The following is a 19,532-nucleotide window of genomic DNA, read 5'->3' as shown; positions in this document are numbered from 1 at the left end:
TCTTATAAATTTCACTTATGATTTTTGTGTATGTATATTTGAGTACTTAGCAAGCGGTATGAATTTTATTTGATTTCTTTAACACATTATTAGACATTTGGTCTCACTACTAGCTGCTCCCAAAAAGTTATTGAACACACTTATTCAGGTTTATTATTGTCCCGGGTGCACAGCGTATAGGTTTTTTCCTATTTTTTTTCAGCCAGCATTTTATGACTTGCCTATGCAGCTAAACTTCGTTTTCAAGTGGTAATTCTTATTAGCCCACCCCCCTATAGGTGCTTCATGAATTGCCGGTATGAAGCACCTATGTGGATTAGGGCCCTCCTGACAGTTTTCCAGGCGGACCTGATCGGATGCTCCATTCACCCCTATGGGGCAGCGGATGAAAACTGTCCAATCCAAATCCTGTCCGCCAAATCCAGACGGATGGTGGTCTTATTTTCCATCTGTTTGGAGGATCGGATTGGATGAAAATAGACTGGCGGTCCGTTTTCATCAGATCTCCCCATAAAGGAGAGCAGGACTCTGAAAGGTCTATTTCAGTACAGTGAATGTTGACGGATCTGTCATCAGCCTGTTTAGCGGGGATCAGTATATCAATCCCTGCTGAGCAAATGGAGTCCGCCAAACAGACGGGGGCGTGTGAAACGGGCCTTAGACCCCTTTCACACTAGGGCGGTTTTTTAGGCGCTTTAGCGTTAAAGCGCAAGTAAAGCGATTGAAAGAAGCCGCGACTGCAATCCCAATGTAAAAGCCCTAGTGATTTCACACTGAGATCCCTTTCACACTGGGGTGTTTTTCAGACGCTTTAGCGTTAAAAAAAAGCGCCTGAAAGAAGCCGCAACTGCAATCCCAATGTAAAAGCCCGAGTGCTTTCACACTGAGGCGCTGCACTGGCAGGGCGTAAAAAAAAAGTCCTGCAAGCAGCTTCTTTGCAGTGCTTTTGGAGCGGTGAATATACCGCTCCTAAAGCGCCCCCTTCCCACTGAAATCAATGGGAAGCGCCTGAAAAACTCCTGAAAAATGCTTTTGGCAGCAGCGTTTTGTGGGCGCTTTTAACCCTTTATTTGGCCACTAGCAGGGATTAAAAGCGCCCCAATAGCGCTCGAAAAACGCTGGTAAAGCGCTTCTAGTCTAAGCGTTTTTCGGGCGCTGACATTGTGAAAGGGCTCTTAAAGCACTTGGGCTTTCACATTGGGATTGCAGATAAGGCTTATTTCAAGTGCTTCACAGGCCCTTTTTTTTAACGCTAAAGCGCTTGAAAAACGCCTGAAAAATGCCCCAGTGTGAAAGGGGTCTTAAAGAGAAGTGACTTTGAAAATGATGCAATGCTGGGTTACTTCTGTGAACACAAAGGATTAGATTTACTAAAAGTACGGATGAGCTCAGGTATGTTCGCATGGAACACGTGCAGAGCCTGCCAGGAAGTCGCACAGCGCTGCGCTAATCAAAGGCAGTGAGACCTTGCCCGATCTCTGCAGCCGCACATCGGGGCAATGTCTCACTGCCTGTGATTAGCGCAGCACTGCGCCGACTTCCTGGTGGGCTCTGCACGGGGTCCATGCGAGCATGCCTGAGCTCATCCCTAACTAAAAGCAAATAGACTGTGCAATTTGCAAAGTGCAGTTGCTCCAGAGCTTAGTAAATGAGCGGGAAGCTCTTCTGACTTCCATCATCCAATCATATGCAAGCAAAAATTCATTTTTTTTTTTTTTTTTTTTTTCCTTGCATGTAATTGGGTACTCTTTGAAAAGTGAAGCTTTACCTCATTTACTAAGCGCTGGAGCAACTGCGTTTGCAGGGTGAATCTGCACTTTGCACAGTCTATTTTCCTGAAAGCGGAGTTCTACCCAAAAGTGGAGGCTCTGTTTATCTGCCTCCTCCCCATCCCCCCCCCTCAGGTGCCACATTTGGCGGGTACCTGTTTTTGACAGGTACCCATCCCCACTTCCGAGAGATCTTGCCACGGTGAGATCACGCGGATGTTCGGCCCCCTCCTCATTCCCCGCCATTCCAAAAGCTCATGGTTCGCACATACGCAGCAGGGAACCGCCTGTGAAGCCAAAAGTCTTCACTGCCGGTTTCCCTCATCACAAATGGCAGCAGCAGCAGCACCCAGGAGCCAACAAAAACATTGGCTGGGGTGCCGACACCGCTGGATTCCAGGGCAGATAAGTGTCTTAAAATTTAAAGTCAGCAGCTACAGTATGTGTAGCTGCTGACTTTTAATTTCTTGCTGGGGGTGGAACTCCTCTAGGAAATCAACCCAACAGTTGCCCCTTTCCTCCACCTGCTAGCACTGCCCTGTATTCTACAATGCTAGGCATGCTTTTGTACCCATTAGTAAAATGGTCCTTGAATATCTAGTGCCATCTCCTGGACAGGAAAAGTAATACATCAAAGGAAAGTGATCTTTTCCTATGTACACAGACTTCTGCAATTTTACCTCCTACAGCCGTATAAAAAGAAAGGTCTGTTTGTACAAGAGGAAAAATGCCAGAACAGAGTCTCATCCATACTGTATCCAGCTTTAAGGTTTATGTATACACATACATGGTTTCCATTTATATAAAAACTTTCTGAAGCAGACATCTAAAAAGGTGAACAGGAAAGGTTCTCCACCTACAGAGCGCTAATCCAGAAGACGGTACAAACGGCCCTTTCATATAGGGAAATGGAAAACGGATATGTCTGCTTGTAATAATATAAAATATAAATAAAGAAAGATGGAAAGACGGACTGGCCCTGAGAAGCGGCTGTGCACTGGATAATGGATAGAAGAAGACAGGAATGCTTCCAATTCATAGTGAGTCACAGACAGCTGCTGGTGGCCTAGTAGAACAACTTGACTGTTAGCTCCACTGCCAAGAATTAATCAGGTTCACATGATACTAATAAGACAATGGTGGACCGACAGTGGGAAAGAATACACATGCTGGTTGCACAATATGTTACAGTGACATTTTATCAGACATAACTGATGTTTAACACAGAGCCCTTGTAAAAGAGTTTTATGGACCTCTTACCTGTCACCTCTGTGCACTTGGATGGTGGACATGAGCCAAACTCTAGGAAATCTAAAAATCCTCCCCATTCCCCGTGCAGTGGGGCTGTCCCTGCACTGCAGAGGTTACCTGCTGCGGGGGTCTCCAAACCTTGGCCCTCCAGTTGTTCAGGAACTACAATTCCCATCATGCCTATTCATGTCTGTGAATGCCAGAGACTTACAATGCATCATGGGGCGTGTAGTTCCGCAACAGCTGGAGGGCCATAGTTTGGAGATCCCCGACTCCTGGGGATGTAAAGATATTTTACTTACCTGATCCTCCAGCCAGCATTGGCCTGTTCCTCAGCATCCTCCTGTTCAATGGAGGACTATGACATCTACGTCAGTCTTGATGACATCAGAGGACCTTAGGAGGCTCCGAGACCGGTTTAGCAGTGCAAAGGAGCAGAGAGGTAAGTGCTTTACCAAGTCCCCTAGACCAAAACAAGCAGTTAACCCTTGCAATGCAAGTGCAGCCCCCCACTACAAGGGAGGATTTTTAGGTTTCCGGTAGTTCAGCTTTAAATAAACGGCAACAGCAATTAGTGAAGATTCTCTTTCATAGGGGCTTCAAAAGCACAAGGGTCTAGTTTAGAGAGGAGAAGAAAAAAAAAAAAAAGACAGTAGATCCCAAAATCTAATCTTACCCCGTGAGTTAGAAATTTAAATCTGGAATTGGATCAGGTGAGCTGTTTTATTAAAGTGGACTAAAACTCAGATCCTGGAATTATTAAAAGAGCGCACAAGCAGTCTTTAGAATTGTAGCGGATCGCTTCACAATAAATGTCGATGGCTGTGTCACATTCATGTCAGAAACGGGTGCATTCATTTTATCATATGGAGACCTAGTGGGGAGGAAGCAATAAGGTCAGAGTGTCCATACCGCAGAGAGTCCGTCCTCAGTGCATGTTTTGACCCCCCCCCCCTCCCCATGGCACACAGAGTCCTAGCAACTAGTGATGGATATGTAGATGACAGTGTCTTAGAAACCAGGTGGTTGAGGGGGGTTTACACAGAGGTGTGTATACACCGAGACCCTGCTCTGAGCGCTCTGTTCTGTTTCCATATGCCAACATAAAGTTGGTCTAAAGCCCACCATAGATGGTTCTAATCTCAGCCGGTTCAGCAGGGACCGGCTGAGATTCAAACCATCTATGTGCAGGTTGATTATACCCAGGTCAATCCATCACTCAACTTGGGTACAACCAGCATGTCGGATTTTTAATCCGATTATTGCCAGCAGCTATAGCTGCTATCAATAATAACTGTGTGTTCTCCTGGCAGGGACGGCTCCCCGCATCCCTCCTCCCCTGCCAGGAGAACACAATAGCTCCACGGGAGGGATCTCCTGATCAACACTGACTGTTGGACTAACTAACTAACCCATGGTTGCAGATAAGAAAATCGCGCCATCTACAGCTTTAATTACCTTTTAGTTTCCTTATCTATGAGCGGTAATTAATTTTCAATTTGTCACAGCTATGGCATCCCACTGTGAAAATATCACAAGGACTACATGAATCTACAGGACTACGGAATCACACCCGCATGCAAATTTTTCCCCATCTGCAGTCATATTATAGTTCTTATATATACCATCAAAACGCTCCAGACTTTTGCCATTATTGAGACATTCCTGTAGATTGTTGTCTCTAAAAAAAAAAAATTTAAAAAAAACTCCACCTAGCTTGGCTCAATTGCAGTGTGCATACACAAGATTACTGGAAGATGTCCACCTAAGGGTGGAAGTAGGGCTTGGAGAAAAGAAACAGGGAAAAAATATACAAGATGGCGCCAGCTTCAGCTACACCACCAAACACAATAAGCATAACAATAGAAGTGTAAAGAGTATTTATGAATGATATGGTGAAATCTGAAAATGGTGTTATGACTTTCTGTGGCAGTGGACTTTGTTGGTTTATTCCCACTTTACCAGTAAATCACAAAATGCACCGTGCATCCCCCTAAATGGCACAATGTAAGCAGACATTTAACCACCTCAATACAGGGCACATACACCCCCTTCCTGCCCAAGCCTAATTTTCAGCTTTCAGCGCTGTCGCTGTTTAAATGACAATTGCGCGGTCATGCTACACTGTACCCAAACACAATTTTTATCATTTTGTTCCCACAAATAGAGCTTTCTTTTGGTGGCATTTGATCACCTCTGTGTTTTTATTTTTTGCTAAACAAATAAAAAAAAAGACTGAAAATGTTGAAAAAAAAATAAAAAATGTCTTTTCTTTCGGTTATAACATTTTGTAAATAAGTACGTTTTCTCCTTCACTGATGGATGGGCACTGATAAGGTGGCACTGATATGCAGCACTGATGGGTATTGATAGGCGTCACTGATGGGCACAAAAAGGCTGCACTGATGAGTACTTATGGGTGGCACTGATGGGCACTGATAGGCGGCTCTGCTGGGCATTGATGGATGGCATTGATAGGCATCACTGATGGCACTGGCAGGCATTGGGGATGGGCACTGATTGGCAGTTGCCTGGGCACTGATTGGCATTTCCTTGGTGGTCCAGTGTGGTGGCAATCCCTGGTGGTCCTGGGTGGGTAAGTGAGGGGGGGCTGTGCTGATAAACAATCAGCACAGACCCCCCCTGTCAGGAGAGAAACCAACTGGCTCTCCTCTACTCATGTCTGTCAGATGCCAGTGAGGAAAAGCCAATGAACAGCTCTTCCTGTTTACATCGCGATCAGCTGTGACTGGACATGGCTGATCATGTGGTAAAGAGCCTCTGTTAGAGGCTCTTTACCAAGATTGGTGTAGCTGTGTGTCTGACTGACACACCGCACCACCGATCTCCGGAATGCGCAGATAGTGATTAAACTGTTTATAGTGTGGGGGGGCGGCAACGACTAAATTCTCTAAATCTACTTGCAGCCACAATCTAGGACTAACCTAAAATTGCTATACATACCTTTTCTAAAGCCACCCCGGTCCGGTCTGCAGCGGCAGATTCTGGGTGCAGGAGACAGCCGACAACTGCTGGGAAATACCTGGGAAGTGTTGTCACCCATAAAGTTACTATGGGGCTTCCATTGTCAGCTGCCTCTCCTGCACCCACCTCCAAATTGAAGCCACCAGTGACTGATTATGGACGTGATTGGATGATGGAAGACAGCAGAGTTTATGCTCATTTACTAAGCTCTGGAGCAACTACAAAGTGCACAGTCTATTTAAAGAGGAAGTAAACTCTCCCACTCTGATGCTTCTTTTCATTTAGTCCATTATAATAAGTAATTATCAAACTATAGCCACTGTAATCCAGCCCAAATCCCATATTACTTATTGTTTAAAGAAACTTTAAAAAACTGGTTTCCAGGGGTTAGGCAGCGCCATCTTAAATATTTGGTTTCTGAGTCCAGAGTAGAGTCCATTTCTGCCCTTACATTGAGCACTTCCTGTACTGTTAACCAAGCCTCCTTCTCAATCCAATGTTTCTATGGCAACCCTGCTTCCCTGCTCATAGCTGACTTGTTTTATTTCATAGTATTTACTTGTGCAGATTGTCTGATGTTTGCCTTTGTCAGTCTTATCAGCTTCAACTGATAAGACTGCAGCAATGGGCAGGTTTACACTGCATGTGATGTCACATGGTGTGTAGGAGGAAGCTCTGAATGATTCTGCAGCCTCCTGGGATATCAGTGGTGTGCTGTAGGAAGTCCTGATAACAGATAAGCACATTGTGTGCAACAAATCAGGGGAGATCTGGGCATGCTCAGTGATGTCATAGAAAGAACAAAAAGGATTACAACAATACTAAGCAAGTAAGGAGATATCTACAAGCAATGTTCATTAGGGTTTTTTATGCTGATTTACATGGGACAAAGTTGTGGGGGAGAGTTTACAACCACTTTAACTTTAGTAAATCAACCCCTATAATATCTCTATACATTGACCGATGCAAGTGTTTTATAATCAGATTGCAAAATGTGAACATATTTAGATAGTAAAATCTCAAAACACATTCTTTTTTTCAAAAGACATTTTACTGTACAAAAATATTTAAAATTATTTTTGAAATAAAAACACATTAATATAAAAACAGATTAAAAAATACAAAAATCATAGTTGTCACTATGGCCATCAGTTAATAACACAAGTACCAAATGTATGCAGTACCTTGTAGAAAAAAGTGCCCGATTTAGAAGCTTTACCTCTAAATACTGAGGTATTGTGCTTGGAAGAAAATAGATTAGGATTCTTCTGGAGAATCTTTGGATGTCAGTGTGATAAGATCCATGAAAACAAACCTCTAACATTCCACACCATAGCGCTCAAAGTTCCTGTGTATGACCGTTAGTTCCAGGTGAACCTGCCCCATACTTGTAGTCTGCAGGCGGTAACGGTCGGCACCTCCATATATGAGGCTTGGAGATTTCAGCTGAGGTCCCCCACCCACAAACATCTGAGAGATCTGCTCCTGCCAAGTGCCCGAAGGTCGCCATGTGGGGGTCAGCAGAGAGTGAGTGCCAGGTGTGGAAGGAATATGAAGGAAGCCATAGCCGTAAAGCTCATTCCTTCCAAAAGCGTCTTGGTGCCAAACCTGTAGATGGAGCTTAGGCCAACCTGAGGAGAAAGAATTATCAGGGTTACACATTATCATACAAAACCTGACAAAGGCAGAAAGGTTCTATGAAACACAGAGACAGTGTGTGGCACTCCCAATGCAGGGAGGAGGGAGCTGAGACATGGGGGTCTCACATACATCTCAGAGTTACAGTGTGAAGGATGCTATAAAGATCAGATACTATCCTTGTGTTCCTTTCACTGCATGGAGACATAGGGGGGTATTTACGAAAGGCAAATCCACTTTGTACTACAAGTACAAACTACAAGTGCAAAGTGCACTTTAAAATGCACTGAAAGTGCAGTCGCTGTAAATCTGAGGGGTAGATCTGGAATGAGGGGAAGCTCTGCTGATTTTATTCAATCACGTGCAAGCTAAAATGCTGTTTTTTATTTTCCTTGCATGTCCCTCTCAGATCTACAGCGACTTTACTTCCAAGTGCACTTTCAGTGCAATTTCAAGTGCGCTTTGCACTTGTAATGCAAAGTGGATTTGCCTTCAGTAAATAACCCCCATAAGGTGCTAGGTTTCTTCGGCCACTTGGTACATCCTGTAACCCGTAGGCTGCTGCCGTTCCCGGAGCTCCAGACCAAATTTGACCTACCGAGCCGGACCCTCTTTAGCTACCTCCAGATTAGACACTTTGCCCAGACTATAGCCCCTACCCTGCAATTCTCTCCTCCGACTCCGTTTGAACGGATAATACTTGAAGGACGTAATCGTAGGGGTCTCATATCTGACGTATACCAGCTTCTTAATGCATTCCCAATGGACACAAAGGGCAAACACGCGTACATGTTGAGGTGGGAGAGGGAGCTGGGGGTGGTACTCCCGATGGAGGCGTGGCAGACAGTCTGGAGGCAGGCAGCCAAAAGCTCTATATGCACTCTCTATAAAGAAAATTCTTATAAGATCCTCTATTTTTGGTATCAGACCCCGGACCTCCTCCATAAAATATACCCCTCCACCTCCGACCGGTGTTGGCGATGCCAGTGCGAAAGAGGCTCCCTCTTCCACATCTACTGGACGTGCCCCCTAATAATTTCCTACTGGACTTCCGTCCAGCAATTACTGATTCACCTCTTTGACATACCTATACCCTTCACGCCACAATTTTTCCTGCTTGGCTTATCTCACCCGAAGGTGGCCAAGCCGTGCAGGAAATTACTCTGGCACATACTCACAGCAGCCTGCTGTCTGATAGCTCTAAATTGGAAAAAAAATACACCCCCATCCCAAGAGGACCTGTACACCAGAATTAAGGATGTTGAACTGATGGAAAAGTTGACTGCTAGGATGAGGGACAAGCTGGACGAGCACGATGTGATCTGGGAGCGCTGGCATCTTCGGGAGGACACAAGGTGAGCTGGCCTGGGGGCAGAGACGCTAATCTACCCCCACCCTTCCAATCTTTTACTCCCTCCCCCTCTTCTCTTCTCCCTCCCTTTTTCTTCTCTCTCTTCTACTTCCCCACTCCTCTCTTCTTCTTCTCTTGTTACTCCTTTTTATTACTAACTCCATGAGCTACGATTTGGTACTCTGCATTTCCTGCCAATTGCTTCGGTAGGGCCAAGTGTGCCAGTGATTGTTGATACCTTTCTCTCAAACTGGGCACAGTGGATTCCACATTTGACAGTTTCATTTTGTATGTTCACCCTGCCGCTGTGCCCTCGGCACGTACTGTTTCTGATTGACTGTGTACTGTCTATGTTTTTTTTTGTTTTTGTATAATCTAATAAAAAAAAACTTTAATTGAAAAAAAGACACAGGGTTCATGCAAGGAAAATAAAAAAACAGCATTTTAGCTTTCACATGATTGGATGATAAAATCAGCAGAGCTTCCCCTCATTTCAGATCTATCCCTCAGATTTAGAGTGACTTCACTTCCAAGTGCACTTGCAGTGAAAAGTGGATTTGCCTTTCGTAAATAACCCCCTATGTGTTCATACACACAAACTGTCAGAGGCGTTTGGAGGCATAAGCATTTAGAGGCAGTAGAAAAAAAAAAAAAAAAAAAAAAAAAGACAGCCTGTGCTTCCACACAGGATAAAGCCCAAAAATATGGGAAAACGCGTAATAACTTGCAATAACGCTAACGTAAAAATGTGGCTAAACGTGAAAAAACAGGCATTTTTAGCGCTGTTGTAGCGCTGGTGGTTTTAAAACGTTCTGTGTGCATGAGCCCTTAAGTGATGTTAAAAGGCTTTTTTTTAAATAACAGAAATGTCATACTTACCTGCTCTGTGTACTGGTTTTGCACAGAGCAGCCCCAATCCTGCTCTTCTTGAGTCCCTTGCCGATGCTCTTGGCCCCTCCCTCCTGCCGGGTGCCTCCAGCTTCCAATAGGGGCACCCAATCACACTTGTTCCTGAGCTGCAGCTCTACGCGTCCATTCACACACAGAGCCGCTGATCACTCCCCTCCCCTTTCTCAATGGCTCACTGCCTGTAACTGACAACAGTGGGAGCCAATTTGTTAATGCATAGAATGCATGAAGGTAAAAAAAACTTGAGCCTTTAGAATCACTTTAATTGAACAAACTGACGTTAGAAGCTGATTGGTTACTATGCACAGTTGCACCAGATTCTGAGTGCACCAGTTTTAGTAAATCTCCCCCATGGAGTCTGTCTCTTACACCCCAGGATGACACAAAGACTGCTAGGGGTTCTTTGAGCAATAAGAAGTTTCTGACACTCTGATTAATAACCACTGACAACAATGATCTTTTTAGGGATCTATAACAGAGGACTGACTACAAACGTAATGAACAATCTTCCAAATTGGCCTTCCCGCCAATATACCACGAATTGTAGATAAAGTATTTATTAGTTCCTTGAGACCAGAACGTTTTTACAAATGAAAAAGGTTAAGGAGGGCTAGGGTGACACAGGGAGAAAAGGCACAGAGACATGCAGCTTGCCCCTTACACCCCATGGGGAAACAGGGAGAAGGGAGCAGACACATGGAGCCTGCCCCTTACACCCCATGGGGATGCAGGAAGAAGGGAGCTGACACATGGAGCATGCCCCTTATACCCCATGGGGATGCAGGAAGAAGCGGGCGGAGATATGGAGCCTGCCCCTTACACTCCATGGGGATGCAGGAAGAAGCGAGCTGAGATATGGAGCCTGCCCCTTACACCCCATGGGGATACAGGAAGAAGCGAGCTGAGATATGGAGCCTGCCCCTTACACCCCATGGGGATGCAGGAAGAAGGGAGCTGACACATGGAGCATGCCCCTTATACCCCATGGGGATGCAGGAAGAAGCGGGCGGAGATATGGAGCCTGCCCCTTACACTCCATGGGGACATATGAAGAAGGGAGCCGACACACTGAGCCTTCCCCTTACACCCCATGGCAAAACAGGGATAAGGGAGCTGAGACATGGAGCCTGCCCCTTACACTCCATAGCACTACAATGAGAAGGGAGCTGAGACACAATGCCTGCCCCTTACACCCCATGGGGACACAGGGAGAAGGGAGCTGACACATGGAGCCTGCCCCTTACACCACATGGCAGTACAAGGAGAAGGGAGCTGATACATAGCACCTGCCCCTTACACCCCATGACAAAACAGGTAGAAGGGAGCTAAGAAATGGAGCCTGCCCCTTACACCACATGACAGTACAAGGAGAAGGGAGGTAAGACATGGAGCCTGCCCCTTACACCCCATGGGGACACAGGGAGAAGGGAGCTGACACATGGAGCCTGCCCCTTACACCACATGGCAGTACAAGGAGAAGGGAGCTGATACATAGCACCTGCCCCTTACACCCCATGACAAAACAGGTAGAAGGGAGCTAAGAAATGGAGCCTGCCCCTTACACCACATGACAGTACAAGGAGAAGGGAGGTAAGACATGGAGCCTGCCCCTTACACCCCATGGCGACACAGGGAGAAGGGATCTAAAACCTGGAGTCTGTCCCTCCCAAAGTAGTTCTTACCTTGTAAGCCTTTGGTAGCAAAATGTATGTCAATTGGGTGTGACCAAAATGCCATTTCTTCATTTTGCGGATTATCCACCTGAGTTTGACCTTCCACCACCCCAGACAGCAGTTTCCAGGCTCCACCTGAATTAAAATACATAAAAAGGTATATAAGAGACCAATGGCTTATAGACACGTATCATTTTTAACTCTCTCCAGGTGAAGTTTGAGGACTTCCAAAAATGCCCTTCACAGCTGTGTATAAAAAAACGCATGCCAAATACTACAGGCAGATCTTTTAGTACATTTCCAAAAAACAAAACAACCTGCTTAGGACCCACCTGAGCTATCCCGCCAAGAAGCTGTCAAAGTAAGCAGCCAATCACAGGCAACAAAGGCATTCTCTTCCCCACAGCTTCCACTATACACGCCCTTTGCATATGTGCAGCTGTGGACCAGGGAATACCTCGGCCGCCAATGATTTGCTGTCCGCTTTGACGGTTTCCTGGTGTCTGAACACACGAGCTGATCCCTACCTAGGATCTAGAACTGGGAGCACATATTGAGTGCAATGTAAATCTCCTATAGAGCACCCCAAAGACCACTTCACACTTTTGCATGCCTTAAGCCCCATACACACGATCGGAAATCCTGCCAGCAAAAGTCCGATGAGAGCTTTTGGTCGGAAATTCCAACTGTGTGTATGCTCCATCGGACTTCTGCTGGCGGAAATTCCGCCAGCAAAAGATTGAGAGCAGGTTCTCTATTTTTCCAACGGAAAAAGTTCAGATTGGAAATTCCGATCGTCTGTAGCAATTTCGACTCGCAAAAATTCCTACGCATGCTCGGAAACAATTCGACGCATGCTCGGAAGCATTGAACTTCATTTTCTCGGCTCGTTGTGTTGTACGTCAACGCATTCTTGACGGTTGAAAGTTCAGAGAACTTGTGTGACCGTGTGTATGCAAGCCAAGCTTTTCCGTCGGAAAAAGACATCCAAGATAGTTCAGACGAAAACTCTGATCATGTGTATGGGGCACTAATGCACGGATTTTCATCCATTGAGGTATGATGCTTTAACACTGAACTCCAGGGAAATGATTAACGACACATAAAATCCATACATGAGAATGGTTCTACCCACCAAAAGATTTTTTTATCTCTGTCCATCCAGGTCTGAGATTTAAATAGCTCTACCACACAGCAGAGACCTGTTCTGCTGCAGTTCAGATACACTTATAGGTCTCCTTCCCACCCCTCCCTGTGATTGGGCAGTGAAAAAAAATGCACCGCACTGATAAGCTAATCTCTCTGCTCTCTCCTCCTAAGCTTCTTACACTGCAGCACAGCTGATTGTCTTTTTGTGCCTCTTCACCCTTTCCCAGTCTGGGAAAACCTTTTGTGCTGCAGAGCCCCTCCTCCTTTCTTAACTGAGCCCGATCCAGTGATGTGCATGAGCGCAACAGCTCCAGTCGCTGTCTCTTACCTCACTGGACAGATTGAGCCATTTGTTCCTGCTGCTGTCAATCAAATCCTGTGACATGTTAGCAGGGGGTGGGGCTGAGTCCCACTATCTGTGTCAATGGAGCAAGCCTGCATTGGTGCCCCTGTGCAAAGCAGATTTCTGTAGGGGCACCCGAGGAAGGGGAGGAGCCTGGACCCCAGAAGAAGAGGATTTGGGTTGCTCTGTATTGGGCCTGCTCGGTGCAAAACCATTGCGCAGAGCAAGTAAGTATAGACATGTTTGTTACTTTAATTAGAGATCGACCGATTATCGGTGCGGCCAATGGATCACCCGTTCTTCTACCATTCTTTAGAGCAAACGACCGGTCGGCTTTATTGTAATGACAACCAATGCGGCTTACTAGTAAGAACCCCCCTCCCCCGGCATCAAAATGCAATAGCTCAGTGGAGAGGATTCCCCCATCCACCTCAAATGTGTGGATGGAGGAATCGAGTCATCAACTCCTCTATGGGCTGCCTTAACCATTTGCTGACATTCTGGTTGCACCGTCTTTGCATACTTTATTTGTTATGTACAGCAGAAGGTCCATAAGCCGCACATCATGAAGAAGATCTATGTACATGAAATGAGATGAATGGCAGCATCGGCCTGGACTCCAGCCAGGCCCAACGCGTTTCACTACGCCCTTGTGCTGCTGTCTCCTGATTTAGCTGAAATCTTTCTGCCTGGATTCCGCCCCTTACCCCGCCCATCATAATCTTCAGATGCCGCAGGGAGCTGTGAATGCACTCATCAAGACAGACAACTGTGCGCCCCCTTTTCACCCACCTCCACCATTCACAGACAGGTCAAATAAACCAGGAGACGGCACTATAAGGGGCTCATCACAATAATACTAATTAATGCCAATTCTTCTGACTTTTTTTTCTACGAAATGTCGGCTTTTATTATACAACATGAGATCAGATGTATACCTGTGTGTACACCCCATTTGCAAAACAGACTGTGCTGTGGGAAACCACTGGCCCCGACGATCTGTCCAATAATGTGTACTTCTGCCATCGCTGTGAAAAGAAAAGGGAACATATCATTAGTACTAACGTTACCGTCACACTGACATGCGTTTATAGAACATTTGTAAGCACATATAAATGCATATAACCTTTACTGATCTTTATCACACTGTGTATTTATCAGCTTTCAGGTTCAAAAAGGTATAACCTGAAACAGTGAACGGGGACACACAGGACCCCCTGCTGGGAGCCACATCGGTATTAGGTGTTAACCCAGCCTAACAGAGGTCTAGTGCTAGAATTATTGCTCGCTCTGACGATCGCGGCGATACCTCACATGTCTGGTTTAAACACCATTTACATTTGTGGGCGTGACTTATGTATGCGTTCAATGAATTAAAAAACCATGCCGGTGATTAACTAGTGCAAAAAAACATAAATTTTAACGTAAAAAATAAGATATATGCACGTGTTCAACGTGTAAAAAATGAAACTGGAAATATATATGTACAAAGAAAAATAGATAAATATTAAATCCAAACAACAATAGTGATTTGTGTAAAATGTCCCATACACAATCAAATCAAAACGTGCAATTCGGTAAGCACACTCAATTAAACGTGCAAATTACGTTAAAATTTATGTTTTTTTGCACTAGTTAATCACTGGCATGGTTTTTTAATTCATTGACATATATGTATAGGGATATTCTCTGATTGATCTATGCACGGTTGCACTTTATATAGCTCTATAATTGCACAATTTTAGTTTTGTTGTGGCTATTTGAATGTTTTGTAATTAGCGCATCACATCTTTATTCAATTACCTTTACCAGTGAGAGACAACTCATTTAGTGATTGCTGCTTTTTTTCATTTGCTATTCTCGCCCTCTCCTATCTTTTCCCATAGAGCGCGGAAGTCTCTATATATACTCATTATGTATGCGTTCGCTTCTGCACACAAGCAAGAAGGGATGGGCACTTTTTTCTTATTTATTTTTTTCTACATTTTTATATTTCTGCTCACTTTTATTGCTGTCACAAGAAATGTAAACATCCCTTGTGACAGTAATAGGCAGTGACAGGTACTCTTTAAGACCCCGAATCCCTCCTTTGTACTTAAAAGGATTCAAAACGCCAAGTTTGGCTGTTTTGAATGCTGTCATTTTTTTTAAATTTGGCGCCTTTACGTCTTCCATAAACCGGAAGTGATGTCATGGCATCGCTTCCAGGTTACTAGATCCGAGAACCAATCAAAGCTGATTCTGGGGCTTGGGGCTTTCGGTGGGACGGGAGAACCCGGGGTGAGCCACGGAAGGCGGCGGGAGATCACCTCCCGCTGCTTGGGACAAGAGCCGAGCGGCTGCTTAGCCGCATCGGTTGTTATCACAAGAAAGTACGGTTAACATATGGACCATAATATAGCAGGATCAAAATGCACACTTATAAGTAATCATCATGTACAAGACATCAGGTGCATATTAATGGAATCTTCCAGCGGGACTTCAGACTCAACTCAGCAGGGCACATGCAGGCGTCCTGCTGGAAGACACCATTACTATCTTAACCTTACTTATTGAATATTGTATTGACTGTTTTTGTGCATCCTTTTCTTCCTCCCTGAAGAAGGAATATACAAAACATTTTCTGAAACGCGTTGGATTTGGGTTCAGCTGTGAACACCTTGAAGCCTGTTGGGCCATTATTCCATCCTGGCCAGCTCAGTGCTCCGGCCCACCTTATGAATTATGTATTTTATTGTCCCATCTTGGGAAATGCTTGTATATTATGCGATGTATAAACTTTGTTATATTTTATACCTTGTAATACTTTTTCACACTCCCCTAAACTAACTATAAAGTCCACTCTGGAGCAGTTTTTCTTGATCAGCACAAGAAAGCCGACCGTTGGCTCTAAAAAAAAAAAAAAAAAAATGGTAGCGGGCTGATTGCGTGTAGCTGCATGCATAGCCCCGGTATAACCCCTTCAAGCCGAAGGCGGCATATTTGTGTTACGTTGGCGTGAAGGGGTTGATGCATTTTATCGTCGTTATACGGTCGGTACTTTGCAGAGGATTATCATTGTTATGGCAGGAGCTAGCTCCCATAACCCCGGTATCCTCTTCCTCTCTTCTTCAGCGGGCGGTCCACTTTAAGATAAAAGTGGTCTCTGTGGCGGATTCACAGCAAGATCACTTTTATCGGAAGCGGGAGAGGGCTTGCATCCCCCCCCCCGCTGTGCTCCGCTGCCCTCTGCCGCTTACATGTAGGAGAGACGTGTCAGAAGAGCCCCAGTGTGGAAGTGGTTAAAGCTTTAGAAGCACTTTAACGCAGCGCTAAAGGAATCAATATGGCTGAACACGCAACGGCATCTACAAATGGATAAAGACTAATAAAGTAGGATGCAGTTGTGTCCGGAGCCGTCCATACATGGCAGATTTTATACACGTGAATGCAGAACGCGTACTTGTACCTGGGACTGACGTACAAACATCAGATATTCCTGGCAGGAAAAAAAAAGGGAGACTGGTGTGCGCAGAACTTGCAGGCATTCACGCACACGCAGCATACACGCATGTAAACATTCAGGGACGGTGGTGTACACAGAAAACGCAGATTTCTTTTTGCTGATCTCTACGCAGCGCAGATTGGCGTGTCTGTGTGCACAGGCCCATTACATACAATGGGCTGCATTTAGATCAGTAAACAAAAAAAGCTGAATGCCCAATAAACATGACGTTTTTAGTCGCCCTGTGTGCCATTAGAACAAATGTATTCGTCTAACATGCTGTGAAAGGGCCGTACATGAAAAGCTCCATATTACTCTATACCTGCCAGGCGTCCCCATCCCCTCCGGTACACATACCCCTCAATCACACACCGATCCGGTACATAAGTCCACCGGCCGCTACTTCAGGAGCTTCGGTAAGATTTCTGCCGTCGCTTGGCAACCCGAAGGGCGCCCTTCCCTATCAGAGCCAGGGCGGAAGTACGGCATGGATGGGCAGCGGCAGAGGAGGAAGTGAGGTCAGATAAAGGCGTTCCTGATATGAAGCTTGCGCGGCCATGTTAAGTGAGGGCATGTGAACCATGTATCTCATTGTTGTGTGAGTAACAAAAAAAAGAAAGAAAAAAAAAACTGCATCCAGATAATTTATGTGGTGTGAACATTAGGAATTAAAGCTCCTATCTGTCCACTATTATTCTACACTTTCATAGTTGCCAACATTGTAAAATTTTTTTATAGGGGCACTTTTTTGTCTGTATGCAGTTTTGTTATAATTAGAGGGCTGGGCATTTGTTTGAAGGTGGGACGCAGCGAGAAAAGAAAAATGGGCGTGGTTTAATCGGGAAATCAGGAGTGGCTTAAATAGTGTGGGGTGTGATTAGAGTCTGAGCTGAACAAGGGATGGAGGGAGAAAGAAAGAATTAGAGAGGGAAGGAGAGAGAAAGAGGGAGGGACAGCAGGCCCGGATTCTACATCACCATAGAAATAGGTGTATTCCAGAAAGTTTAACAATCAGCAGATAAAGTTACTCCAAACACCTGGTCATGGCGCTTTAATGCATTATTTCTATTATTACATTGTAATATAACATGAAATAGTTCAACTCACCATAATACAGAATCAGTGGGAGCCCCGAGTGTGTCACTTGTCACGTCGCCTGCCACCAGGTGCCATCAGGTGCCCCCAGCGGAGTCTCTCCTTACATTAGGTGCCCCCAGCGGAGTCTCTCCTTACATTAGGTGCCCCCAGCGGAGTCCCTCCTTACATCAGGTGTCCCCAGTGGTGTCCCTCCCTACATCAGGTGCCACCAGCTGAGTCCCTCCCTACATCAGGTGTCCCCAGCGAAGTATCTACTTACATCAGGTGTCCCCAGCAGAGTCTCTCCTTACATCTGGTGTCCCCAGCGGAGTCTCTCCTTACATCAGGTGTCCCCAGCGGAGTCCGTCCTTACATCAGGGTCCCCAGCGGAGTCCGTCCTTACATCAGGGGTCCCCAGCGGAGTCCGTCCTTACATCAGGTGCCCCCAGCGGAGTCTGTCCTTACATCAGGTGTCCCCAGCAGTGTCTCTCTTTACATCTTTACATTATGTGCCCCCAGAGGAGTCTCTCCTTACATCTGGTGTCCCCAGCGGAGTCTCTCCTTACATCTGCTGTCCCCAGCGGAGTCTCTCCTTACATCAGGTGTCTCCAGCGGAGTCTGTCCTTACATCAGGTGCCCTCAGCAGAGTTTCTCCTTACATCAGGTGTCCCCAAACGGAGTCCCTCACATCAGGTGTCCCTAGCGGAGTCCCTCCTTACATCAGGTGTCCCCAGCAGTGTCTCTCTTTACATCTTTACGTTATGTGCCCCAAGAGGAGTCTCTCCTTACATCTGGTGTCCCCAGCGGAGTCTCTCCTTACATCAGGTGTCCCCAGCGGAGTCCGTCCTTACATCAGGGGTCCCCAGCGGAGTCCGTCCTTACATCAGGGGTCCCCAGCGGAGTCCGTCCTTACATCAGGGGTCCCCAGCGGAGTCCGTCCTTACATCAGGGGTCCCCAGCGGAGTCCGTCCTTACATCAGGGGTCCCCAGCGGAGTCCGTCCTTACATCAGGTGCCCCCAGCGGAGTCTGTCCTTACATCAGGTGTCCCCAGCAGTGTCTCTCTTTACATCTTTACATTATGTGCCCCCAGAGGAGTCTCTCCTTACATCTGGTGTCCCCAGCGGAGTCTCTCCTTACATCAGGTGTCCCCAGCGGAGTCTGTCCTTACATCAGGTGCCCTCAGCAGAGTTTCTCCTTACATCAGGTATCCCCAAACGGAGTCCCTCACATCAGGTGTCCCTAGCGGAGTCCCTCCTTACATCAGGTGCCCCCAGCAGTGTCTATCTTTACATTAGGTGCCCCCAGAGGAGTCCCTCCTTACATTAGATGCCCCCAGAGGAGTCCCTCCTTACATCAGGTGTGCCCAGCGGAGTCTGTCCCTACATCAGGTGCCCTCAGTAGAGTCTCTCCTTACATCAGGTGTCAACAGCAGAGTCTCTCCTTTTATCAGGTGTCCCCAGCCAGAGAAGTACCTCCTTACATCAGGTGCCCCTTCTTTCATCTCAGACTCTAACCACACACGCTTTAAGCCACGCCCAATACATAGTTTAGGCCACACCCCATTTTTCCACCCTCGCTACACCGCGTCTACAAATGAATGCCCCGTCCCCTAATTATAATAAAACTCCACCTACAGACAAAAATTTGACCCTATAAATTTTTGTGAATGTTGGCAACTATGCCACCCCCTCTCTTTCACACGCACCCCTCTTTTTAATACTAACCCTCTTTACTCTCTGACTCTCAGGTTTTTTCGCTCTTTTTTCCCTCTCTTACCTTATTTCTCTCTCTTTCACCCCCTTTCTTTCTTTCTTTCTTTCTCTCTCTCCCTGACCACCCTCTTTCCTTTGCTCTCTCTCACCCCCTACTCTCTCGCTCTAACTCCCCTCTTTCTCTCTCCCC

At 46.0% G+C, this 19,532-nt stretch overlaps 1 protein-coding gene across 1 annotated transcript; it reads right to left on the bottom strand.

Annotated features, from left to right (window-relative positions):
- Positions 1-6,856: 6,856 nt before the first annotated feature.
- Positions 6,857-17,043, bottom strand: B9D2 (B9 domain containing 2). Its single transcript, XM_077481080.1, has 4 exons — positions 16,910-17,043; positions 14,007-14,096; positions 11,586-11,711; positions 6,857-7,636 (listed from the first exon to the last, which is right to left on the bottom strand). The coding sequence occupies exons 2-4, from the start codon at positions 14,092-14,094 to the stop codon at positions 7,323-7,325; spliced, it is 528 nt and encodes a 175-aa protein (XP_077337206.1). The 5' UTR covers positions 14,095-14,096; positions 16,910-17,043; the 3' UTR covers positions 6,857-7,322.
- Positions 17,044-19,532: the final 2,489 nt, after the last annotated feature.

The sequence above is a fragment of the Lithobates pipiens genome, unplaced genomic scaffold, assembly GCF_037356315.1.
Source record: "Lithobates pipiens isolate NorthernLeopardFrog02 unplaced genomic scaffold, aLitPip1_a1.2 Scaffold_1, whole genome shotgun sequence".
NCBI classification, from domain to species: Eukaryota; Metazoa; Chordata; class Amphibia; order Anura; family Ranidae; genus Lithobates; species Lithobates pipiens.
Note: the sequence above shows the minus strand (reverse complement) of the source record. Positions and strands in the feature narration are given on the sequence as shown.